The sequence below is a fragment of the Rhinopithecus roxellana genome, chromosome 12 (genome assembly GCF_007565055.1).
Source record: "Rhinopithecus roxellana isolate Shanxi Qingling chromosome 12, ASM756505v1, whole genome shotgun sequence".
Lineage (NCBI taxonomy): Eukaryota > Metazoa > Chordata > Mammalia > Primates > Cercopithecidae > Rhinopithecus > Rhinopithecus roxellana.
In genome coordinates this window covers 55,693,110-55,719,144 of record NC_044560.1, presented here as the reverse complement: position 1 = coordinate 55,719,144, position 26,035 = coordinate 55,693,110, and the positions used below count along the sequence as shown (strand labels likewise).

Genomic DNA, 26,035 nt, shown 5'->3' with positions numbered 1-26,035 from the left:
GTTTCCAGCTCCTGCACAAATCCTTTCTAATATCCATCTACTCAGGTGAGCTGGCAGGGCAGTAGCTGTGCAGTGTTCAGAGTCATTTTATGTCAATGATCTTCACCTCGGTTTACTAACAACAGTAACAGCCGTTACCGTTTACTGCTTTCCTATTAAGCACCATGCACTGTGCATAACATGTTATCTTTATTTCATATCTAGAATTTTGGGAGGTACGTTGAATCATTAAGATCTATCTACTTCTTAGGTGAGGAAATAGAGGTTTAAAATTTAGTCCACAGTTTCGCAGGGATGGAGCCTGGATCAAATTTTGGGTTATCAGATTCCACACACACTTCTTAGCTTTTCTTTTTTTTTTCAGCTCCAATTTCTGTCTTGCTCCAGAAAAGGGGAAGGAGCGGCTGCGGATCTCTGTCTCCCGCCTCCTAGGGAAGGGAAGGGAGACCAGCGGTGTGGAGGCTGGGGCCCCCTTCTGGGTGGGGCCTAGTGGTAGGCGGGGCCTGGCAGTGGGCGGAGCCTGGCAGTGGGCGACCCCTGTCCGGAAGGGGCCAGTCCGGGGCGGAGCCGACGGCCTTACAGGGGCCGGAAGTGGCCTGCGGGAGGAGGAGAAGTGGGTTCAGAGTCCTGAAGCAGTGTCCCGGGCCCTAAGGGGCGACAGCGGTCTTGTCTTTAAACTCCAGAACTACCCATTTGCCGCGTTCTCGCCGCCGCAGGCTCCCGGGATGATGGTGCCCCGTCTGCTGCTGCGTGCCTGGCCCCGGGGCCCTGCGGTTGGTCCGGGAGCCCCCAGTCGGCCCCTCAGCGCCGGCTCCGGTCCCGGCCAGTACCTGCAGCACAGCATCGTGCCCACCATGCATTACCAGGACAGCCTGCCCAGGTGAGCCCGGCTTCCGGGTCCCCGCCGCCCGCTGCCATCCTAGGATCGGCCCCAACCTGACTGCAGTCACTCATGAGTCTTCTAGTGAACCCGCTTCCGCCCCCAAGCCCCTACCATGGAGGCTGCCACATCCCCTAATCTGGAAGTCTTGGGACTTTCAGAATCTCCTAGCACAGGAACCTCAGAACCCTCAAATTGTCTTCCAGAACCCCTCGATGCTATCTCATTCTCCATCTTGAACCCTTCTCAGATTTCCTCTCCATTAACCTGACTTCCAGCCAGCTAAACTAAGTCCTTCTCTTCTCCCTGAAAAATGCCAGACCTGCGTATTTCCAGCACCGCTGTAACCCCTCGACTGTAGTGTCTCCTGAAGTACTTTAATGACTGCCTCACATTCCTGCCCGGAATGTGGGTAGGCTGATTCCTAATACATCATGGTTACCATTCCTCAACTTCTCCCAGCACCGCCTTCACCCCTGTCACTCAGGACCCTCAGTCCCACCTCCCGTTTCTCCAGTACTCTGTTCTTTCACCCCCCCCATCAGCCCCCACAAGCACAGCCCTCAAGTGTTCACCCTTGCCCTCAACTGACCCTCCCCCATGTTTTTAAATCTTTAATCTCCTAAGTCCAGTGTTGACCCGGAAACCTTTCCCTCTCTCCAAGCCCTCCTCAACAGGTTCCTTCCCTTAAAATATCCTACCTCATCCACAGTACCCCTTGTAAGTGCAGCTCACCCTCACAGAATTCTAGATACCACCCTCAGTACCCCGTCCACACTCCATCATACTCAGATCCAGGGCCCACCCAAATTTCTCTTCTCCTCCTCACCGTGGGCTACCCTGCCTTCGAAACACTTCACCCAGAATCGACTTCCCGTCTGAAAATAGCCCTAGTAAATCCTCTCCCCTTCCCTCCCCCAGTACTTTCTTAAATCCGGCTTCCGATTCTCCCAGCCTTCGAACTCCGCCTTCGCCTGAGCTGCCAGGTCTCCTTCTTCAATATTAGATATTTTCTTCACCCTCTAAACCAAACCTAAACTAACTTCTAACTTACTGAGCGAGTAACTCCGTTCCTGGAGCCAAGTTCAAAATTTGTCTCAAAGACCCTTCTCACTTTATTTCTCACCAAACTGTCCTCAGGGATTCCCCGTAGTCCAGGAGCTAGAGGCCAGGCTCCTTCCCCGTGTGTGAAACAAACATTATGTCACAGGCCTCACCCGAGCTGCTAGGTTGCTGTTTTTCTCCGCATCCGGGACCATTTAACCCAGCGTCATCACTACATACCCCCACCCTCTCAGGAGGATCGAGTGATTCTTGTGAAATTACATTTTATGCAAACATCTAAGACAAATGAAAATGAGATTATCTACGCGTAGCAGGAGGGAGGAAGAAAAAGGGGCTTTGTGCCTGTAGGATAAGCCTGTGTGTATGAGCTGGGCCAGTATGTGGGTGAAAGGTGAGGACGGACAGAACCTGTCTTCACTTGCCAAGTTCAGAGTCAGATGGTCACTGACTTTCAGGCAGGCCTGGGCCCCACCCAGGTTTAAGATCAGAGGGATTTTCTGCACTTTAGAATTGGAAAGCTGAGAAGAATATTCAAGATCATTTATTCCAGCCCCATCCACAGCACAGTCTGTCGGAATCTGGAGGTACCAATTCAAACTCCAGTTCAAATAGTACCACTAGTCACCTGTGCATAACCTTAAGCAGCCAACCTCTCCCAGACCTCCATTACCTTATTTGTAAATTGGGAGTTAGATGAGAGATAAGATTCCTTCTCTCTCTCAGATTATAGACTGATTACATGTATAATCTTTCACACTCACTCATTGATGTCATACTTGGTGAAAAGCCCTAACTTTGAGGTCTGATAGAATGTAGTTTCAGATTCTGGATCTGCAAGTCTTTAGCTATAATTTTGGGCAATTCTGTTAACTTCATTGAGCCAATTTTATTTTGTTTTTTTTGAGACAGAGTTTCTCTCTGTTGCCCAGGCTGGAGTGCAGTGGCCCTATCTCGGCTCACTGCAACTTCTGCCTCCCGGGTTCAAAGGATCCTCCCACCTCAGCCTCCCAAGTAGCTGGGATTACAAGCATGCACCACCACGCCCGGCTAATTTTTGTATTTGTAGTAGAGATGGGGTTTCACCATGTTGGCCAGGCTGGTCTCAAACTCCTGACCTCAAGTGATCTGCCCTTGGCCTCCCAGGTAGCTGGGACCACAGGCGTACACCATCATGCCTGGCTGATTTCTTGTATTTTTTGTATCTTTTGTAGAGACAGGGTTTCACCATGTTGCCCAGGCTGGTCTTGAACTCCTGGACTCAAGCAGTCTGCCTGCCTCGGCCTCCCAAAGTGCTGGGATTACAGGTGTGAACCACCAGGCCCAGCTTCACTCCAGAAATTTTTAAGTAGGACTTCTTTTTTAATCAAATTGCCATTGTCTCTAATGTAGAATTTTGTTTAAAAGGAAGAAGGTAAACTTTCATGAATATCCCTACTGTAATAAAACCAAATCTTAAGAAACATATGTAGGCAACTCTGGATTTATGAGGTAGCTGAGACAGTATTTGGAATTTTTCTGAGTAAGTCAGTGAATGTAAGGGGATCTATGGTGTTAAAGTGTTGTAAATGGGTACTTAGTGCAGTCTAAGTCCATAATGGCAATAAATAATTGATTTATTTTTGTCATATTGTGGATAAACATTCATTAAAAATAAACTGATGAACCACAGTATATCTTATATTAGGCTTTTAAACTGCTTCATGTATCATGTTTCATTTCCTATATGACTGATACATTTCAGTATTTTGCATATCAGTGTTAATTTTTAGTTGGTAGAGGCAACCTAACAAACTCTGTTTTGCTGTTAGGGGATATTTCTTTCAATAAAACCAATGAATTGGAAGAGAAAATACACCTCACTTTACTGTCCATGTGTTTTAATTTCACAATCAGCCAGTAACTTCATCACCACAGCCATCTTTGGGAATCTCTAGCAGAGAGAATGATGAGTAGGCAAATTGCTGTTCCTGTTATTTAAGCACATGGGACTATTTGGTTCTTCCTAATGGCGTTCCTGGTGTCTGGACATGGCTAACTGGTTGATTCCTACCTTTCAGTGACTGTAGCCCCCATATAACTGGCCCTTGGACAGATCTGTGTTTCACTCTTATATAATTATCTGTTGTAAAATGCAGAAGAAAATTTAAAAAATAGAACCTTTTCATTTTATCCTAGGGGAGAAAAATGCAGTTGTTCAAACTAAGGCTAGAATTAAATCAGGGCAATACAGTGTTAGCACAGGTGTTGTCATTTTGACCAGAAAACAGGAATGCTTGGGGCAGCTTCTGCTTCCCCATTTTGAATCTATTATTATTATTTAAGATATTATATTCATATTTTATGTAAATATTTAGTTGTTATTTTACTTAAAGGTAGAGTTACCATTGATATACTTGGCATTAGTAAACCCACAGATTCTGATTTGTCTGTGGCTTCCAATTACTGGTTTTGGGGGAGGAAATTAATGATCTAGTAATCAGTCCATTAGCTTATAAAGCTAATTAACCTCTTCCACATACTGTCAGCCTTACACTGACCCTCCTTTCTCCCCAGGCTGCCTATTCCCAAACTTGAAGACACCATTAGGAGATACCTCAGTGCACAGAAGCCTCTCTTGGATGATGGCCAGTTCAGGTAAACACTGAGAACCTTGGGTGAGCATAGTTGGGGTGGTTCAAGACAGGCTGGCAAGTAGTGGTGGACCAAGCTTCAGGGAATGTTTGTGACTTGACTGGGTCTCCAGGAACCCAGAACCTAGTTGTGCTTTCACAAGTTCAGGAAATAGATTTTCATTCATGAAGGACTGACCGAGCCCTGAGAGTTCCTCTAAACAGGCTCAAGAGAAGATAGTTTATAAGCCAGAATGCCAAATGTGTACTTTCCCTTAGCAGGTGTACCTGGGAGGCTTGCTGGTCCTGGTCATTTATAGAGAGCATGTACCCTTGGAAGGGAGGTCCACTGAGGAGACCATACAGCAGACCAGAAGTCTGCGTTGTAAGCATGTTTATTGAGTTGGATAGCACACCTCCAAAATGTATGCCCTTTTTCATGAAATTTAGTATATGATCTTATTTGGAATTAGGATTGTGGCAGATGTAATTAGTTAAGATGAGGTCCTACTGGAGTAGTGTGGGTCCTTAATTAAATATGACTGGTGTCCTTGTAAGAAGAAGGCACAGAGACAGCCATGTGAGGACACAGGCAGAGATTGGAGTGATGTGTCAGCAAGCCAAGGCATGCCAGGGATTGCTGGCAACACCAGAATCTAAAAGAAAGCCATGCAACAGATTCTTCCCCAGTCTTCAGAGAAGATATAGTCCTGTTGACACCTGGATTTTGTCCATAAAGCTTCCAGAACTGTGAGAGAATAAATTTCTGTTGTTTTAAGCCACCCAGTTTGTGGTGTTTTGTTATAGCAGTCCTAGGAAGCAAATACGGCATGGAATTGGAAAATAATATCAAATTTTGTCAAAAAGTGAATTGCATTAAGCTCTTGTAGCCTAGTGTAGTACTCTTTTTTCATAATGGAAATTTTTCTGTACAGGTAACTGGCATTGTTGGAATCACAGAACTCTTCACTGGACAGTGATGGAGAAACAGATGAATTATCCATAATCTAGTCCTCTGTTTTCAAGTATTCCTTATTAGTCATTTAAAGTTTCTCTTGATATGGTAATAGCTACCAGTTATTGAGTATTATGTTTTAGGATATTCTGAATCCTTAGCTTTATAAATATTTTTAATCTTGTAAAGTGGTATTATTGTCATTTTACACATCAAGAAACTGAGACTCAGATCAAGTAACTTATCCAAGATCACACAGTTTGAAAAGTGACAGAGCTAGGATTCAGACTTAACTTCTGTTGACTCCAGAGCTTGTGTCCTTTTCTCTGTGCCAAACTGCCTCCTAGGGTATGGATTATTTTGTGAGATGTTGATTGATTTTCCTAATCGTTCATTTTAAGAAGGTAGTCTAGATTATCAATTTTAGATTGATTCCTGTTCTGGTTAGAGGTACTTTCTGATCTCATTCTGGGTTTTAGGGCTATGCTGTTGGGGACCCAAAATTCTATTATGAGTTCCTTGCCATGAACCTAAAAATCACGCATTCCCTACCATGGTTTGATTTTGTCTTTTCTTGAATGTTTTAGGAAAACAGAACAATTTTGCAAGAGTTTTGAAAATGGGATTGGAAAAGAACTGCATGAGCAGCTGGTTGCTCAGGACAAACAGAATAAACATACCAGCTACATTTCGGGTAGGTAGGCTGGGCTGTGGGTATGATTTCTCCCAGAGCCCTCCATAATGAAAAGTAAGGCATATTCTCTCCTGTTTTGGTCTCAGAGATATTTTTGGTGAGACCAGCAAATGAAGTAACATCTCATCCTCCCTTCCTGAGGTAAATGTTAAGGCCGAGTGTGTTCCTCCTCTGCTGAGGTGTTGACTGCAGCCCATGCTCAAGAATGATGGCCGGCCTTCTCTGTAGATGGGATTGAGGCAGAACCTAATCAATGGTCCTGTCTGAAAAGGATGCAGGATTAAGTCCTGTGTCCTGTATCATTCTGGGTCCTTCACTGTCAGGCAGAACTGTCCTCTCCAGCCTCTTCTCTCACCACCCACCCTGACACACTTCCTGCTGAACAATTCATTGATCCCTGAACCCTTAGTCTTTCATTCTTCTGTGCCTTTATCCATACTGTTCCCTCTACCATTTTTTTTGCCTGGCAAATTCTTCTTTTAAGATCCAGGGAGGATGGTTTTCTGTGCAACCTCAGTCCTTTTTCCACTCCATTCAGAGTTGGTTGCTTCCACCTCTGTTCCTACAGCACTTCTTTTAGTTTATACATTTACCAAGGTTATACATGCACATAGTTTAAAGAATCAGACAGTTCTATACGGCTTGTTAGGAAAAAGAGCAACTTCCTTATCATTACCTTATTTCCCACTTCTCACTTTCAGCTCCTAAATCTTTTGTTATATACCTCATATCTCTAAATTAGATACTTACATTAGTGCACCTTGATTTTTTCGCTTTAGTCATTAGCTATTGACATCTTACTGTAGAAGATTAGAATTCAGCAGTATTTTACATCCCACCACATATGTGGGATGTGTATATACGTACTTCCTGTCCCCTCATTTTCACAGCATAGGGATTTGTAATTTTGGATAACTCAGTATCTAGTGTTTATGCTATTATGATCATATAAACATTATTGTCAGCTGACTCATATAGCATATTGGGATTGTTTTTCCTTTCCAGTACAAAGTTTTTGTTTTCTCTGAAGTTAATAATTATTCCATCCTTTCTTTTGTTTAGTTTCCTATGTGCTTACTAATTTACACCCAGACTCTTCACAAGCTATCTGAATCTCCTCTCAACACATGAAAGCAGATTGGACATTCTATCCATTTTGGTCTTCTTGACGAAACTTCTTCCAGAACTTGCAACATGCTGTAGTCTGGATTTGTGAACCTCTTGGCCTACTGTGAAGCTGCTCTCCTGTGCTCTTTCACCATCAGCCGGGACATCTATCATCACTTTCTCATGTTGGGACTCATGTTTCTTGTCTTTCATATTTTCTTATTTCTTGGCTTTTCTTTTTTTCTTTTTTTTTTTTTTTTAATCAAAGCACATATTCCCTTTACTATCTGGAAACAGAACATGGGAAGCAAAAATTTTAAAATGGCCCTTATACTTCATTGATAATTTGGCCAGGTTTGAAATCATTTTTCCACAGAATTTTGGAGCCTTTGCTTCATTGTCTTTTAGCATCCGGTGTTGCTGTTGGTAAATCTAACATTATTCTGAGATTTAATCTTTTGACTATTTCTTCTCACTGCCTTTGGAAGCTTTTTAGAATTTTCTCTTTGTCCCCAGTGTTTTGAAATTTCAGGTAATGTGTTTTAGTATGAGTCTATTCTTACCCATTTTGTTGGGCCACTCTGTGAGTCCTTTGAATCTGGAATCTCATCCTTCAGGTCTGGGATATTTTCTTGTTTTATTTCTTTGGATTTCTTCCTCTCCATTTTTTTTCTCTGTTTTTTCTTTGTGGAACTATTATCATTCAGGTGTAGAATTTCCGTGTCTCATCCTCTAATTTTCTTATCTTTTCTCTCACAGTTTTCATCTCTTACTCTTTTTGTTCCATTGTCTTGGGGGACTTTACTTAATTTTAATCTCTCAACCTGTCTGTTTTTAAAACTCCTGTTTTCCTATTTTTTAATTCCACAAGCTCTTTTTTCTTCTTATGGTGTTTTTAAAAATAATTTATCTCTGAGAATTTTTTTAAAGATCTCATCTCTCTTCATAGTCTGTTGCCTCCAAGTTGCTTTTCTCCTGTTTGCTTTGCCCTTTCTTCAGATGCTTCATAATCCTGTGTTGTCTTAGATATGAATGAGATATTAAAAAGCTCTTGGAAGCTATGTGGATGAGGGTGAGGCTTGTCAGTTACAGATTTGCTCTAATGTGATTGATATGGCTTGGCTCTATGTCCCCACCCAAATCTCATCTTTGAATTGTAATCCCCACGTGTTGAGGGAGGGACCTGGAGGGAGGTGATTGGATCATGGGGGCGGTTTTCCCCATGTTGTTCTCATGATAGTGAGTGGTTTCTCACTAGTTCTGATAGTTAAAAAGTATTCAGCAGTTCCCCCACTTGTTCTCTTTCTCTCCTGCTGCCACGTAAGATGTGCCTTGCTTCCCCTTCACCTTGTGCTGTGATTGTAAGTTTCCTGAGGCTTCCCCAGCCACAAGGAACTGTGAGTCAATTAGGCCTCTTTTCTTTATAAATTACCCCAGTCTCAGGTAGTTCTTTATAGCAGTGTGAAAATGGACTAATATGGAAAATTGGTACCAGGAGGGGTGTATTGCTACAAAGATACCTGAAAATGTGGAAGCAACTTTGGAACTGGTTAATAGGCAGAGGTTGGAACAGTTTGGAGGGGTCAGAAGAAGACAGGAAGATGTCAGACAGTTTGAAACTTCTTAGAGAGTTGTTGAATGGTTTTGACCAAAATGCTGATAGAGATATGGACAATGAAGTCCAGGCTGAGGTGCTCTCAGATGGAGATGAGGAACTTATTGGGAACTAGAGCAAAGGTCACTCCTTACTATGCTTTAGCAGAGAGACTGGTGGCATTTTGTCCCTGTCCTAGAGATCTGCAGAACTTTGAACTTGAGAGAGATGATTTAGGGTGTCAGAAGAAATTTCTAAGCAACAAAGCATTCAAGATGGCTTTTTCTGAAAGCATATGGTCATATGCATTCACAAAGAGATGATCTGAAATTGGAACTTATGTTTAAAAGGGAAGCAGAGCATAAAAGTTTGGAAAATTTGCAGCCTGACCATGCAGTAGAAAAGAAAAACCCATTTTCTGGGGAGAAATTCCAGCCACCAGCTGCAGAAACCTGCATAAGTAATGAGAAACCAAATGTTAATAGCCAAGACAATGGGGAAAATGTCTTGAGGGCATTTCAGAGATCTTTACAGTAGCCCCTCCCAGCATAGGCCCAGAGGCCTAAGAGGGAAAAATGGTTTCCTGGGCCCTGCTGCTCCTTGCAGCCTTGGGACATGGTGCCCTGTGTCCCAGGCACTCCAGCTCCAGCCATGGCTAAAAGGGGCTAAGGCACAGCTCTGGCCATTGCTTCAGAGGGTGCAAGCCCCAAGCACTGGAGGCTTTCCTGTGGTGTTGGGCATTCAGGTGTGCAGAAAACAAGAGTTGAGGTTTGAAAACCTCCTCCTAGATTTCAGAGGCTATAGGGAAACACCTGGATGTCCAGGCAGAAGTCTGCTGCAGGGGTGAAGTCCTTATGGAGATCCTCTACTAGGGCAATGCAGATGAGAAATATGAGGTTAGAGCCCCCACACAGAGTTCCCAATGGAGAACCTAGTGGAACTGTGAGAAGAGGGCCACTGCCCTTCAGACCCCAGAATGGTAGATCCACTGACAGTTTGCACCATGTGCCTGGAAAAGCCACAGGCATTCAACACCAGCCTGTAAAAGCAACCATGGGGGCTGTACTCTGCAGAGCCACAGGGGCAGGGATGCCAAAGGCCTTGGGAGCCCACCCCTTATATCAGCATGCCCTGGATGTGAGACATGGAGTCAAAGATCATTTTGGAGCTTTAAGATTTAATGGCTGCCCTGCTGGATTTCAGGCTCGCATGGGGCCTGTAGCCCCTCTGTTTGGGCCAATTTCTCCCTTTTAGAATGGGAGCATTTACCCAATGCCTGTAACCCCATTGTATCTTGAAAATAATTAACTTGTTTTTGATTTTACAGACTCATAGGCAGAAGGAACTTGCCTTGACTCAGATGAGACTTTGGACTTGTAATCTTGAGTTAATGCTGGAATGAGTTAAGACTCTGGGGGACTGTTGGGAAGACATGGTTGTGTTTTGAAATGTTAGAAGTACATGAGATTTGGGAGAGGCCAGGGCGGAATGATGTAGTTTGGCTCTGTGTCCCCAACCAAATCTGATCTTGAATTGTAATAATCCCCAAGTGTCAAGGGAGGGACCTAGTGGGAGGTGATTGGATCACAGGGCAGTTTCTCCCATGCGTTTCTTGTGATAGTGAGTTCTCATGAGATCTGATGGTTTAGAAGTGTTTGGCAGTTCCTACTCCTCACTTACTCTCTCTTCTGCTGCCATATAAGATGTGGCTTGCTTCCCCTTCGCCTTTCACCAGGATTGTAAGTTTCCTAAGGCTTTCCCAGCAGTGCGGAATTAAGTCAGTTAAGCTTCTCTTCTTTATAAATTACCCAGTCTCAGGTAGTTCTTTATAGCAGTGTGAAAACAGACTAATACAGTGATCCAGCTAAACTGCTTCCCTGGGTTGTCCCTAATGGTAGTGTCATTGGGTTAGATTCCCTAGGGAGGCTTTTCTAGTAAACTGCCAAAAGGTTGCTAGTGTTGTAGAAGGTAGGGTAAGTAAGGGAAGAAGATTTGAGATCTCAACGGTGATTCAGGTCTCCCAGTTTTATTTTATTTATTTATTTTATTAGACAGAGTCTCATTCTGTCACCCAAGCTGGAGTGCAGTGGTGCGATCTCGGCTCACTGCAACCTCTGCCTCCTGGGTTCAAGCGATTCTCCTGCCTCAGCCTTCCGAGTAGCTGGGACTACAGGCATGTGCCACTATGCCTGGCTAATTTTTTGTATTTTTTAGTAGAGACGGTGTTTCACCATCTTAACCGGGATAGACTTGATCTCCTGACTTCGTGATACACCCACCTTGCCCTCCCAAAAGTGCTGGGATTACCAGCATGAGCCACCACACCCAGCCCCCAGTTTTATTTTTTCCAGAGAGTAAAACTTAAGTCTTCTACCAGAGTGTGGAGGGAATCTCAGGTTGTGGTAGTGGTGATATAATTAAACAGTCCTTCAACCAGATGTATCTAGGTTGCCAATTACTGAGCCCTCTGGGGGTTCTGCTGTGCAAATCATATGATTTCTTGGATTTCTCTCCTGCCAATTTAGGATTGGCTTTCTCCAGTCTGCTTTAGTCATTACCAGTTGCATAAGTGCTTTCCAGCTTCTAGTATTTGTTTTCTCATCTCCCATTCTCTTGGCCTGACTGGTTTATGTCTCTTTGAAATTCTTTTGCTAAGGGGGGGGGGGGGTCAGAGGCATGAATTTATGTCTTCTTTCATCAAATATATCTTATCCACCAGTACTTTTCTCTCATCATTTTAGTATTATCTCCCATCATTTAGCATTGCATTATGTTTTAAATATTTGCCTCCTTCACCAGAGTTTTTCAGAATCAAAGACCATGTCCTATTCCTCTCTAAATCCCCTGGACCAAGGCCTGGCACAGCACTGATTCTCAAGGGATGGAATGAGTGGATGGACCAACAAATGAGTAATAGACAAATCTGCATCTATTAATCCTTTTCCCAGTGCTATACATGTAAACGTTACTTGCCCGAATGAAAGATGGTCCTTATTTATAGAGTTTATTCATGCTTACTAATCCAAGCAGGAACTTTCCCTGACATATTTTCTGATAAAATATTGCTTTTGGAATTTTTACAGGTAAAACATCTACAAGAACTCAGAGGGCTAGTCTCAGTGATCCATGCACTAATAGTTCTAATAGCTTTTTGAGTACTTTCTAAACAGGGAGTGCACAAATGTACACTGTACACAGAAGGACAATGAAGACATTCCCCCCTTGTCGGGGGTGGGCAGTCAAGTATGATTGTTGCCCCTGAAAGGAGATGAAGCAAGAGAAACCTAAAGAGATGGGGTGGGAATTAACTATTCTGTTCCAACATGAATGCAAGTGGAGTGTTACCATATTTTATTCCTTTAAACCAAGAAAGGAAACCAAAGAGGAAGAAAAAGCAAGTAATAAACATTAGGAAAATGCAAACCAAATCTGCAGTGCTATACTACTTTACACCTACCAGAATATCTCCACGTAACAAGACATATGATAACAAGTGCTGCTGAGGATGTGGAAAAATTGAAACCCTCATAGACAGCTGGTGGGAATGGTGCAGCAACTTTGGAAAACATCCTGGCAGTTCCTCAAAGGTTAAACAGAGACTTACCATGTGATAGCAATTCCACTCCTGGCTATGTCCATATAAAAACATGTATAAGAATGTTCATAACAACATAATTCTTAATAGCTAGGCACAGGCGCTAATACCTATAATTCTAGCACTTTAAGAGGCTGAGGTGAGAGGATTGCTTGAGGCCAGGAGCTTGAAACCAGCCTAAGCAACATAGTAACACCCCATCTCTACAAAAAATAAAAAAATTAGCCAGGCTGGTGGTGTGCATCTGTAGTCCTGGCTACTTGGGAGGGTGAGGTGGGAGGATCGCTTGAGCCCAGGGTTCAAGGCTGCAGTGAGCCATGATCACACCACTGCAATCCAGCCTGGACAACAGAAATCCTGTGTGTCTTAAAAAAAAAAAAAAAAAAAAAAAAAAGGCAATATAATTCATAATAAAGAGTGGAAACAGTTCAAATGTCCATTAACTGATGAGTGGATAAACAAAATACAGTATATCCATATAATGGAACATTATTCAGCCATAAGAAGAAATGAAGAACTTACATGCTACAACATGGATGAATCTTAAAAACATTATTAGGAGGCCAAGGCGGGTGGATTGCCTGAGGTCAGGAGTTTGAGCCAGCCTGCCCAACATGGTGAAACCCCATCTCTATTAAAAATCCAAAAATTAGCTGGGCATGGTGGAGGGTGCTTGTAATCCCAGCTACTCGGGAGACTGAGGCAGGAGCATCGCTTCGATCCGGGAGGCGGAGGTTGCAGTGAGCCAAGATTGCGGCACTGTACTCCAGCCTGGGTGACAGGAGCAAGACTCCGTCCCAAAAAAACAAAACAAAAACATTATTATAAGTGATAGAAGCTAGATGCAAAACACCATATATTGTATGACCCCATTTATATGTCTTGAATTATTGCAGAGCAAAAACATTCAGGGAATTCTCCTCTCTGGAGGTTGATGCCATTTCCTTTGCCTATGCTTGAATTTTTTTTCTTCTTCAAATTTTATTTTTAGGAACAGCATTAACATTTTATGTTATTTTTTTCTTTTTATTTTTTAGGACCCTGGTTTGATATGTACCTATCTGCTCGAGACTCCGTTGTTCTGAACTTTAATCCATTTATGGCTTTCAATCCTGACCCAAAATCTGAGTATAACGACCAGCTCACCCGGGCAACCAACATGACTGTTTCTGCCATCCGGTTTCTGAAGACACTCCGGGCTGGCCTTCTGGAGCCAGAAGTGTTCCATTTGAACCCTGCAAAAAGTGACACGGACACCTTCAAGAGACTCATACGCTTTGTGCCTTCCTCTCTGTCCTGGTATGGGGCCTACCTAGTCAATGCATATCCCCTGGATATGTCCCAGTATTTTCGGCTTTTCAACTCAACTCGTTTACCCAAACCCAGTCGGGATGAACTCTTCACTGATGACAAGGCCAGACACCTCCTGGTCCTAAGGAAAGGAAATTTTTATATCTTTGATGTCCTGGATCAAGATGGGAACATTGTGAGCCCCTCAGAAATCCAGGCGCATCTGAAGTACATTCTCTCAGACAGCAGCCCCGCCGCCGAGTTTCCTCTGGCATACCTGACCAGTGAGAACCGAGACATCTGGGCAGAGCTCAGGCAGAAGCTGATGAGTAGTGGCAATGAGGAGAGCCTGAGGAAAGTGGACTCGGCTGTGTTCTGCCTCTGCCTAGATGACTTCCCCATTAAGGACCTTGTCCACTTGTCCCACAACATGCTGCATGGGGATGGCACAAACCGCTGGTTTGATAAATCCTTTAACCTCATTATCACCAAGGATGGCTCTGCTGCCGTCAACTTTGAGCACTCTTGGGGTGATGGTGTGGCAGTGCTCAGATTTTTTAATGAAGTATTTAAAGACAGCACTCAGATCCCTGCCATCACTCCACAGAGCCAGCCAGCCACTGCTGACTCTACTGTCACTGTGCAGAAACTCAACTTCAAGCTGACTGATGCCTTAAAGACTGGCATCACGGCTGCTAAGGAAAAGTTTGATGCCACCATGAAAACCCTCACTATCGACTGCCTCCAGTTTCAGAGAGGAGGCAAAGAATTCCTAAAGAAGCAGAAGCTGAGTCCTGATGCAGTTGCCCAGCTGGCCTTCCAGATGGCCTTCCTGCGGCAGTACGGGCAGACAGTGGCCACCTACGAGTCCTGTAGCACTGCCGCATTCAAGCATGGCCGCACTGAGACCATCCGCCCAGCCTCCATCTATACAAAGAGGTGCTCTGAGGCCTTTGTCAGGGAGCCCTCCAGGCACAGTGCTGGCGAACTTCAACAGATGATGGTTGAATGTTCCAAGTACCATGGCCAGCTGACCAAAGAAGCAGCAATGGGTGAGGCAGGGGTGGGGAGCATGCCCTTGGGTCTTGTCCTCAGTGCTTGGGTAAGCAAGCCTAAGTCATATTCTACTCCAAATCTGATTCCTACCCCTTCACTAGGTTTAATCCATCGCCAACTCCCCAAATGAGTTTTCTTTTCTACCCTAGCAGTCTGAACAGCCACACTAGCCACTAGGGATCAGAATGTTCTTGCCTCCTAAGCAGGCGTGGGGGAATGCATGTGACTTTGTGCTCATTTAAGGTCACTTTCAGCTGTGACGTGTCATTCTTTTTCTTTTTTTTGGAGACAGAGTTTCCCTCCTTCATCCAGGCTGGAGTGCAATGGCATGATCTTGGCTCACTGCAACCTCTGCCCCTAGGTTCAAGTGATTCTCCTGCCTCTACCTCCCGAGTAGCTGGGATAATAGGCACCCACCACAATGCCTGGCTAATTTTTGTAGTTTTAGTAGAGATGGGGTTTTGCCATTTTGGCCAGGCTGGTCTTGAACTCCTGACCTCAGGTGATCCCACCATCTTGGCTTCCCAAAGTGCTAGGATTACAGACATGAGCCACCGCGCCTGGCCTTTTTTGGAGACACAGTCTCATTCTGTCACCCAGGCTGGGGTGCAGTGGCGCAATCATGGCTCACTGCAGCGTCAACTTCCTTGGCTCAAACAATCTTCCTGCCTCAGTCTCCCAAGTGGCTGGGACTATAGGCATGCACCACCATGCCTGGCTAATAATTTTTTTTTTTTTTTTTTTGATGGACTCTGTCGCCCAGGCTGGAATGCAATGGCACAATCTTGGCTCACTGCAACCTCCGCCTCCTGGGTTCAGATAATTCTCCCGCCTCAGCCTCCTGAGTCGCTGGGACTACAGGCTCATGGCACCACACCCAGCTAATTTTTATATTTTCAGTAGAGACGGGGTTTCACTGTTTTGGCCAGGCTGGTCTCAAACTCCTGACCTCGTGATCCACCTGCCTCGCCCTCCCCAAGTGCTGGGATTACAGGTGTGAGCCACCACGCCGGGCCTAATTTTTAAAATTCTTTGTAGAGATGAGGTCCCACTGCATTGCCCAGGCTGGTCTCAAACTCCTGGGCTCAAGCAATCCTCCTGCCTCGGCCTCCCAAAGCACTAAGATTATAGGCGTGCACCACTGCACCCAGTCTCCTTTTTCTGTTACTCATTGGTTATCAGACTGACTTTTGAAAATGTAGGATTTCTAAACTTGCGGCCCCACTGACTTCACCTCAGTTGTAGTGTGTCTGCTCTCTGTAAACAGGTCATCTCAGAAACTTCCCAGTTGTCATCCATCATTACCTTTTTTTGATAAAATTCAAGACCTGGAAAGCACCTGGAGGGTCATAGTTGTCCTTTCATGTTGCTATGAAGTGCTGGAAGTGAAAGGGACCTCCAAGACATTCTAGTCTTCTCTTCCTCCATTTTATAAGGAAAAGACCAAGCCCGGTTACACAGCAAATTAGTAAGACTGAGATTAGAACCCTGGTCAAACAGACTTTCCATTTTGTTCCACTGACTCAATCTTCTCTTTACACTTGAATCAGACTTAGTTTTATCGTAGTTTTTGAGTCCATGGCTCTCTTCGTGTACTGTCTTGACTCTGACTAAACTGATTTCAAATCTTTAAAATTATGCTTTCCTTTTAGGCTCATTTTTAGCTCAGCTGTTGACAGCTATTTTTAAATATAACATGACATAATACATTTTCTAAATAATTTGAAATATTCTAGCTTGAGCTGCTCTGAAGGTTAGTCAGCTGGTGGTGGGCATAGAGGTAGACAGAGCCTTCCCCACTTTCAAGGATGCTGTGATAGGTATTCCTACCATGTGGTAAGTGGGGAAGTTTTCCTGAGGTCCTTTTCTGTCCTTGGACTCGGGTTTTCCATTTTGTTTCTCACAGGCCAGGGCTTTGACCGACACTTGTTTGCTCTGCGGCACCTGGCAGCAGCCAAAGGGATCATCTTGCCTGAGCTCTACCTGGACCCTGCATACGGGCAGATAAACCACAATGTCCTGTCCACGAGCACACTGAGCAGCCCAGCAGTGAACCTTGGGGGCTTTGCCCCCGTGGTCTCTGATGGCTTTGGTGTTGGATATGCGGTTCATGGCAACTGGATAGGCTGCAATGTCTCTTCCTACCCAGGCCGCAATGCCCGGGAGTTTCTCCAGTGTGTGGAGAAGGCCTTAGAAGACATGTTTGATGCCTTAGAAGGCAAATCCATCAAAAGTTAACTTCTTGGCAGATGAAAAGCTACCATCACTTCCTCGTCATGAAACCTGGGAGGCTGGGCATGGTGGCGTATGCCTGTAATCCCAGCACTTTGGGAGGCTGAGATGGGTGGATCACTTGAGGTCAGGAGTTTGAGACCAACCTGGCCAACACGGTGAAACCTCATCTCTACTAAAAATACAAAAACTAGCTGGGCATGGTGGCACGTGCCTATGATCCCAGCTACTTGGGAGGTTGAAGCAAAATTGATTGAACCCAGGAAGTGGAGGTTGCAGTGAGCTGAGATTGCACCACTGCACTCCGGCCTGGGCAACAGAGCGAGACTCTGTCTCAAAAAAACAAAAAAGAAAAAAAAATTGGGGCCTGTGTAGCCAGTGGGTGCTATTCTGTGAAACTAATCATAAGCTGCCTAGGCAGCCAGCTACAGGCTTGAGCTTTAAAATCATGGTTTTAAAGCTAAACGTGTAATTTCCACGTGGGACTAGATCACAACTAAAGATAACACGAGATTTCAGTTTTAAGGGCATTTAATCAGGAGGAAAAGTTTGAAAAACTAACTCAGGTGTATTTATTGTTTAAGCCAGAAATAAAGTTTAATTTTTGCTTGAAGATGGTTCTTAATTTTTTTTAACCTAATTCCTAATCCTCACAAAGATCTTTCCAACAGCAAGTTCAGTAAGTTCGGGTAATAGTACGTCACCATTGGCTTCTGGCTCATTGAGTGATGGTGGGATCGCAGTTTCCTCTCTGTATACTTGCCCTTGACTGGGGAGATACCATCTCCTTAAAAATACTCTTCATATTCCTAAGGAGTGAACTGCTGCTGCACGAATTCTTATTTGCAGAGGGAGTAGCTACTTCCTTACTTCACCTTCATACACCAGTGCAGCATGAACAGGGGCTTTATTGATGGGGCTTGGGAAGCTGTAATCAAGTCCAGCATGCAGACTGTGAAGGTTTGGTATAGCCGCCAGGAGACAAGGGGCAAAGGAACCAGCCTCTGTGGGCTCTGCTGCTTGGGTACATTGTCCTTTCTCAGTTTGTAAGGGCAACTGTGCAGGAAGAGGGATCAGCACTTCACAAACTGGTGGGTGACCTCGTAGATTCCCACAGACTCCTGGGCCTTTTCATCATAGTCAGTCCAGTCCTGGGAAACAAAATGGCAATGTGAGCCTCACAAGGCAGAACGCAGCAGTGTGCAGAGCAGAGAACTGGCAATGTGAGCCTCACAAGGCAGAACGCAGCAGTGTGCAGAGCAGAGAACTGGGACTTAAAAGGCCCAGCTCAGGCTCTGACGCAAATAATCATGAACATGTATGACCCTGAACAGAGCCAGATAACTCAGGCCTGAATTCTAGCTCCTTCAGTTGTGTGACTGGGCAAACCACTTAACTTCTCTGAGCGTCTTCTCTGAGTCCTGTCTTCTATTTAAAAAAAACAAAAAAAGGACAACAATGGAGTTCATATTGAATGTTGAAAGAATCAAATGAAGTAACACATTTAAAAGAACTCAGCAGCTGGGCGTGGTGGCTCATGCCTGTAATCCCACACTTTGGGAGGCCAAGGCAGGTGGATCATTTGAGGTCAGGGGTCCAAGACCATCCTGCCCAACAAGGTGAAACCCCATCTCTACTAAAAATACAAAAAATAGCCAGGAATGGTGGTAGGCACCTGTAATCCCAGCTACTTGGGAGGCTGACGCAGGAGGATCACTTGAGCCCAGGAGGCAGAAGTTGCAGTGAGCTGACACTGTGTCACTGCACTCCAGCCTGGGCAACAGAGTGAGACTGTCTCAAAAAATAAAATAAAATAAAACAAAATAAAAGCACTCAGCATAGTGAGTGCCTGGTACATATAAGAGCTCAGTAAACGCTAGCTGCTGTTACTAGGTGCTATGCAAATGAAATGAAGTTTTTGTCCTTCAAGGCCTGAGCACAAGGCTTTTCTATCTGCAGGGTAGTAATACGTCCAGTAATACAGACTCTTTCTTGTTCTTCACGGTAGTTAGGTGCAATAAAGCCGCCACAAACACTGAATTAGGGAATACTGAATGAATACTCCCTGGGGAAATACAGGGTTAGCTTCCTATGAGCCTCTGGTCACATTTTCATCAACCAATCAATAATCTATCTTTATGTGTTTCTGTTTAAAGATACCTTACTTAATATATATTGTTGATTCATGAACTCACAGCCAGCAGCACTATAGCTCATGCCTGAATAAAGCTTATCTAACACGTATTCTCTCTGTAAGGGGCATCATAGCTTTTCCATATGTAGGAACATTAGAAAGCACTTTAGCACTATACCTGTGGCCATTTCAACAGCAAAATCACTAACAAAAAGCACAAAAATACAAAGTTGGCTTTCCATTGATAAGCCTTGTCTACCAAAAAAATATTTCCCACCAGGTGCCCTATAATACCTCACAGAGCCCCCAAGTCTCATACCTTCTCCTGCAAATTAATGTCACTGAAGACTGTCCCTGACTCCACACCTTCAGCAGCAAACCCAGCCTGCAGGGGACAAGAAGGTACCAGTTAGTCTTGGCAAAAGGAGGCATTGGGCTATAAGTGAGGGCTGGCCAGGTTGCTGGCTCTTCTCACACTTTTGGGATGGAGGACAGAGATGCGGTATGAGCACCTGTCTTGGAATAACTGCTGATCTTCCAGGACCCAGCAGCTGCCTCAGAACTAGAGTGATGGTTTCTCTGAATTACAGCCCTGGACCAGAAGGCAGCAGGCGCAGCACAATCCCTTCCACTACCCCTGGTTTGCTGAAGGCCCCTGGGCATGTCATTTCCCAGGTTGGACCTTAGTTATTTATAAAATGGGGATGAGGTATTTGCTCTTCTGCCTACCTCACAGATTTGTTGTGAGGTGAAACATGCACAAATAAAGGGGGATAAGCACTAGCTCAAGTCAGATAGACCTGGGTTGAAACTATAGCTCGATTGCTTACTGTGTGACCCTGAGCAAGGTGCAAAATCTCTTCAGTTCCTTACTCATCTGAAGAACAGGATGAATAAATTCATAGGGTTACCAGGAGGATCAAATGTGGTAACGTGAAAATGACGGCATGGGTGCCCAAGCATACGGCAGCCACTTAATAAGGGACAATTATTACTACCGCTAGAAAGGAGAAATGTCTAGTCCATGGTCTCTGTAGGTAGCAAAGTTCTGGCTGTCACTTCATGCATCCCCTCCCCAAAGACAGAGATTCCACAGAAAGACACACACACACCTGGGGCTGGAAATCAACTGGTTCAAGGCCCCTGCACTCAAACTCCACTATTGTCTTGAAGTTTTCATTGTCTTCAGCCTAGAAAGGAAGTGTGTTGAAGAGGTAGGCCCAAAAGAGCTCTCAAGATGACCTCATGGCCCCTCTCCTTCCCGCCAAATGGGCACTTACTGCCCCTGGAGGCCTACCATGAGACCCAAGAACAACTGGTCCCCTTCTTAGAGGAAGCCTGCCTTGGGCACCTGCTCCCTATGAGGCTTTCTGTAGACAGTAGACATGGAGGCTGCAGAAGAGTGTGGATGCTGGAGTCAGCCTGCCTGGATGTAAGGTAAGCTCTGCCTCTCTTCCCCTCTGGGCCCAAGATTCCTAAACTGTCAAATACAGCCGAGGAAACCTCTACAATTTTATTGTCAGATTTTGAAATGCATATAAAGTGCCCAGCACAGTGCTCAATAAATAGCAAATAAAATTATCAACACCAAAAATATGAACAAGAATGTTAAGCTCCAAAGTCTCTAGATCATCCAAACAGAACCAGTACACTAAGCCATAGCCTTTTGCTCACTATCTACCATTAAGGAAGGGAGAGGGCTGACTTACAGCAGTCGAAATGGTTATGTATGTGAAGAGGACACCTCTTGCGGGGTATGTGGCCAGGAAATTCATGCCTACCTGACCTATGGGCTTAGGGACCACAAGTGCCATGCCCACATATTCAGTCTCATCCTGTCATTCACTGTAAAAATAATTTCCTGCACACTGACTGGATTTTGACCAGGAGGAAAACAGAGCAGAAGCTCTGGGATCTGGAACAGTGAAGAGCCTCAGACTCTGGCACTGGTAAGGCATTTCTCTGTTAGGGCCCTAGTTCGATTCTTGTTTGTCTGTAGTTTCCACTAGACTATTATGTACTTGAGGGCAAGTCCTCATTTAATTTCTCTTTAACTTCAGGACAAAGCCAAGAATTTGGCACAACTCAAGATACTTTAAATAAATACCAAATAAGGAATAGGTGAATACAAATAACTGGCTTTCTTTAAACAAAGAGACCCAAAGCACACACTCCCTCCCTCACCTTTGGGCTAACTTGTTCCGTAGTAACATATAACTATTTAATAACACTGATGCTATAAAGGATGGGATGCACCAAAGGACTACCCCACTTATGGTTTCAGAGAAAGCTTGCTACTCCCCTAAAATGAAGACAAGGCAAGTGCTCTCAGTGATGCAAACTGAACAGCTAGATTGTGTCAGAGATCCCCTGAGATCCCACAGCCCCTCATAAGAAGGCACTGCAAGAGGCAATATACCAAGCACTCAGTGTACAGTGAATAAATGACTGAGGGAAAGAAGAATTAAGTTCATGAGTGAATGTCCTATGGCAGGTCACTCTGATGCAGGCATGACTCTAGAACCCAGACCTACTAACTCCAGTTAGGATTTAACCCCACCATCCCTGCCACTACAGCAACAAACTTACATTGTAAGGCTTGATGGTGCTGCTTAATATCTCTGAAATAGAAAAGAGAACACAAAGTTGACTTGAGTCCATGCCCTGGCCCCAGCCAGGTGCCCAGATGTGGCCCTGAAAAAGATCGTGCTGCACAGGTGTCAGCATCTTAGGCTTGACTCCACCCTCAGGTAACATGAGTCTACTTTCAGCCTGGTGTCAGGAAGCTGTGGGCCACCCTGGCAGAACTCAGTACGGACAGCCTGACCTACCGATGGAATTTTCTCTTGCACACAGCTTGCACTTCTGGACCATGGAAGCACTGCCACGGCCCCCCTTCAGTGCCACACTGTCCTGGCAAAAAGCAAACAGAACTTTCAGTCACATATGAATTAGATGTACAGTCCTGAGGAGATTGAGCCCACCATTTATTGTCCACTGAAAAAGACCAAGACCCAGAAAGGGTAACTTACTAGGACAAGACTCCTGGGAACGCTTCCTGAGGAAAACAAAAAACAGAGCTTCTCCTTGATTTTGAACTCTGCCTCATATCTCAAAGATGTCTGTTGGACCCAGTGCTCATCATACTGACACCTGCCCTCCCAAACCACAAAAAGTAGGGAGCAAAGAACTGGAGAGATGAAGGCCAGTTTCCCCAAATCCCTGCCCAGAAATGTATGTGTGTTTGTGAGTGTTTATGATGGGGGGAAACAGTTACCATCAGCCGGATGTACTGCCACTTGTCCGAAATCTCACCACAGTTGCCACATTTCATCTGTGGGGGAAAAAGAATGTTAGTAAAGCAGCTGGCTCAGCTGGGCAGACACCAAGGAAGGGGTAAGAACAGTGGGAGGTGGGCAGGCTCATGGCCTACCTTCTCGTTGGCAATCTCACTCCATCCCTAACACCAGCCCCAACAAGGACAAAACTAGACCTATCTCTGGGCAAAGGGTAGGTAGGTAAGGCTGTTCAATATGCCGGCATGCCCATCCTCCTCTATGAAGTGCTCAGTGTGGCCGGGGATTCAAGGCATCTGTGGTGCAGAAATGGCTTCAATGGGGGTGGGGGGAAATAGGGAGAGATTTGTTAAAAGATACAAAATTACAGCTATATGGGAGGAATAAGTTCTAGTGTTCTACAGCACTGTAGGATGACTATAGCTAACAATAATATATAGTTTCAAATAGCTAGGATATTAAATGCTCCCAACACAAAGAAACGATACATGTTTGAGGTGAATATGCTAACTACCTTGATCTGATCACTATATATTACATATATCGGAACATCACTATATACCCCATAAATATGTACAATTCTTATGTGTCGATTAAGAAGAAAAAAGAGAAATGGCCTCAGCAGGCCCCCCACCCACTCTGCTTGGTTGGCTTTATGGTCCCACAGGCCCTGTACTTCACTGGTGTATTTATCACTCTGTTGTGACTCTATTTTTCTGTCTCCTTCACTCGATTCAGCTTCTTGAAGCCAAAGAACAGATTCTCCCAAGTAAGCCCTGGTATTCAGGCTTCAAAATCCTGGGAAATAAAAGTAGTCCGGAGGCAGCTTCCTGAAGAACAGGGCTTTTGAGAGGTAGAGAAGGATGCTGGGATTTTGACCAGGAGGAAAACAGAGCAGAAGCTCTGGGATCTGGAACAGTGAAGAGCCTCGGACGGCTGGAGAAGGGGAGGCCTCTGTAGACCCTGCCGCTAGGGTACCAGCTTTACCAGTGTGGGAGGGGAAAGGAAGGGTGGATTACGCACAAAATTAAACTATTTCACAATAAAGAAAACCAAATCAATAAACGAAAGGCGAACTATTCACCGTATTAAATATTCACAACGTCCCTTCAAGTAGCATTTCGTTTAGTGTCCGTTTACAGACCACGAAATATTTAACACAGGGAAAAACTACAAAATGAAGCTTTCCAAGACTGCCAATTAGAGATAAACCAATACACTTTAATAAAAAGCAAACGTAAAATTCTAACTAGGAAAACCCCGAACACTTAATGTGCCTGGTTAAATATTTTCTCATACTGCCGGAGAAGGCTCCGGTTCAGCACTGAGATCAGGACTGGCCGCCACTCCCCGGGCCCCGCCCCGGCCGCACCTTCAGGTACCACCGGAAGTCCTCGCCCAAGGGCCGGAGATTGGTGATGTTCTCCAGCGTGGCTTTGAGTTGCAGGGCGATTTTCTGAGAGGGAGGGCCAGAGTAACTGCGTCAGCCGTGCCTGCACAGCTTCACGCCGGCCCGACCCGCCCGCATTCCCAGCCATGGGTGCCACAGGGAGACATTCCTTCTGCCTCCTGCTCCTTCAGCGCGAACCCACTCGCTTCATCTCCTACTGGCGCGAGCTCTTGCCTCCCAGACCCTCGCCACCTCCCCTCCGTGTCCCCGCGGCGGGCGGCCACCCCTCACCCCCATGGTGACCCGCTCCACTCGGTGCTGGCTGCGGCCGTTGCTTTCCGGCGCGTCGTAAAAGGTGAGTGCCGTCTGCGCACCCTCAGTAGGGCCTGAGGGGGCGGGGCCGCGGGGCAGGGAGTTCGGCCTGCGGCTGCTTGCCTGGCCCATGGGCTTTTCGCATCTGGGGATCCGGGGCCAGTGAAGGTCAGCCAGGTCCGCGAGCAACCCGTGCTCAGACCGGCGGAAGCCTGACTCCGGGATTCGGTGGTGCCACAGACACTTACTGAACGCCGATTTTGTGCCTGCTCTAAGCGAACAAGACAGTTGCTGCCCCTCAGTTCTTTTCAGGGGCTTCACTACTCTGCTAGCCCTCGAACTTCTCAGATCACGTCAGCTCCCTCTGCCCAGGGGAAAAACTACAAAAGGAAGAGTTCCAAGACTACCAAATAAAGATAAACCAATACACTTTAAAAAGCAGAGTGTATTGGTTTATCAGATTTGGGGATGATGCCTCTCTTTAAACTGCTCTTTCCTGTTTCACCCTAGACCTGGTTTCTAGGCCCCTCTCCAGAGGTTGCCCTGTGTCCACATCCTTCTCATTGTGGTCCCTGCGACTGGACATTCCCCTTCAGGTGGCTCTTCTCTGGGAGCCTACCTGGTTTATACTTCTGTCATACGTTTATTGAACTTTGTTTTATCTGGCCTCCCGTCCAGGCTACATTGAGACCATGCAGGAGCTGTGGAGATTAACGTTAAAAGGAACAGCACATTCAAGACTCTTCTAGGAGGTAGAGCAAGATAGCCAAATAGAACCCTCCAGTGATCCTCCTCCTCCTCTTCCCTGGCAGGAACACCAAACTAAACAACTATCCATACAAGAAAGCACCTTCATGAGGACCAAAACTCAGGTAGCAGTCACAGTTACCTGGTTTTAACATCAAATGGAGATATAAGGCAATGGCCAGGCATGGTGGCTCACACCTGTAATCCCAGTGCTTTGGGAGGCTGAGGTGGGTAGATCACCTGAGGTCAGGAGTTTGAGACCTGGCTGGCCAACATAGTGAAACCCTGTCTTTACTTAAAATACAAAAATTAGCCGAGTATGGTGGTGCACACCTGTAGTCCCAGCTACTCCGGAGGCTAAGGCAAGAGAATTGTTTGAACCCGGGAGGTGGAGGTTGTAGTGAGCCAAGCTCGTGCCATTGCACTCCAGCCTGGGTGACAGAGTGAGACTCTATCTCAAAAAAGAAGAAGAAAGAAGAAAGAAGAAAGAAGGAGAAGGAGGAGGAGGAGGAGGAGGAGGAGGAGAAGGAGGAAGGAGGGAGGAGGAGAAGGAGGAGGAGGAGGAGGAGAAGAAGAAGGGAGAAGGAGGAGGAGGAGGAGAAGGAGAAGAAGGAGAAGGAGGAGGAGGAGGAGGAGGAGAAGAAGGGAGAAGGAGAGGGAGGAGGAGGAGGGGAGGAGGGAGGATAAGAGGAGGGAGGAGGAGGAGAAGAAGGAGGGGATGAAGGAGGGAAGAGAAGGAGGAGAAGGAGGAGGAGGAGGAGAAGAGAGGAGGAGGAGGAGGAGAAGGAGAAGGAGGAGGAGGAGGAGAAGAGGAGAAGGAGGAGGAGGAGGAGGAGAAGGAGAAGAAGGAGGAGGAGGAGGAGGAGGAAGGAGAAGAAGGAGGAGGAAGGAGGAGGAGGAGAGGAGGAGAAGGAGAAGAAGAAGGTGAGAGGATGGAGGAGGAGAGATGAGGAGAGGAGAAGGAGAAGGAGGAGGAGAGAGAGAAGGAGAAGGAGGAGGGGAGAAGAGGAGAAGAGAGGAGGAGGAGTTCTGATGAAGGAGAAGAGGAAGAGGAGGAGGCGAAGGAGTTTCTAGGAGGA

General features: G+C 45.6%; 2 protein-coding genes across 4 annotated transcripts; one reads left to right on the top strand and one right to left on the bottom strand.

Annotated features, from left to right (window-relative positions):
- Positions 1-194: 194 nt before the first annotated feature.
- On the top strand, positions 195-17,690 carry CPT2 (carnitine palmitoyltransferase 2). Its single transcript, XM_010372251.2, has 5 exons — positions 195-880; positions 4,499-4,579; positions 6,097-6,203; positions 13,537-14,841; positions 16,752-17,690. The coding sequence occupies exons 1-5, from the start codon at positions 726-728 to the stop codon at positions 17,081-17,083; spliced, it is 1,980 nt and encodes a 659-aa protein (XP_010370553.1). The 5' UTR covers positions 195-725; the 3' UTR covers positions 17,084-17,690.
- Positions 17,591-24,251, bottom strand: CZIB (CXXC motif containing zinc binding protein). 3 transcript variants are annotated; one of them, XM_010372245.2, is made up of 8 exons: positions 24,189-24,246; positions 23,880-23,963; positions 22,489-22,545; positions 22,043-22,124; positions 21,801-21,832; positions 20,324-20,401; positions 19,531-19,596; positions 17,591-18,228 (listed from the first exon to the last, which is right to left on the bottom strand). In XM_010372245.2, the coding sequence occupies exons 1-8, from the start codon at positions 24,192-24,194 to the stop codon at positions 18,151-18,153; spliced, it is 483 nt and encodes a 160-aa protein (XP_010370547.1). In that variant the 5' UTR covers positions 24,195-24,246; the 3' UTR covers positions 17,591-18,150. The 3 variants fall into 3 exon arrangements, with proteins under 3 accessions (XP_010370547.1, XP_030797770.1, XP_030797769.1); XM_030941910.1 differs by lacking the exon at positions 23,880-23,963 and having other exon boundaries at positions 17,595-18,228; positions 24,189-24,251; XM_030941909.1 differs by lacking the exon at positions 20,324-20,401 and having other exon boundaries at positions 17,968-18,228.
- Between the last annotated feature and the right edge of the window lie 1,784 nt (positions 24,252-26,035).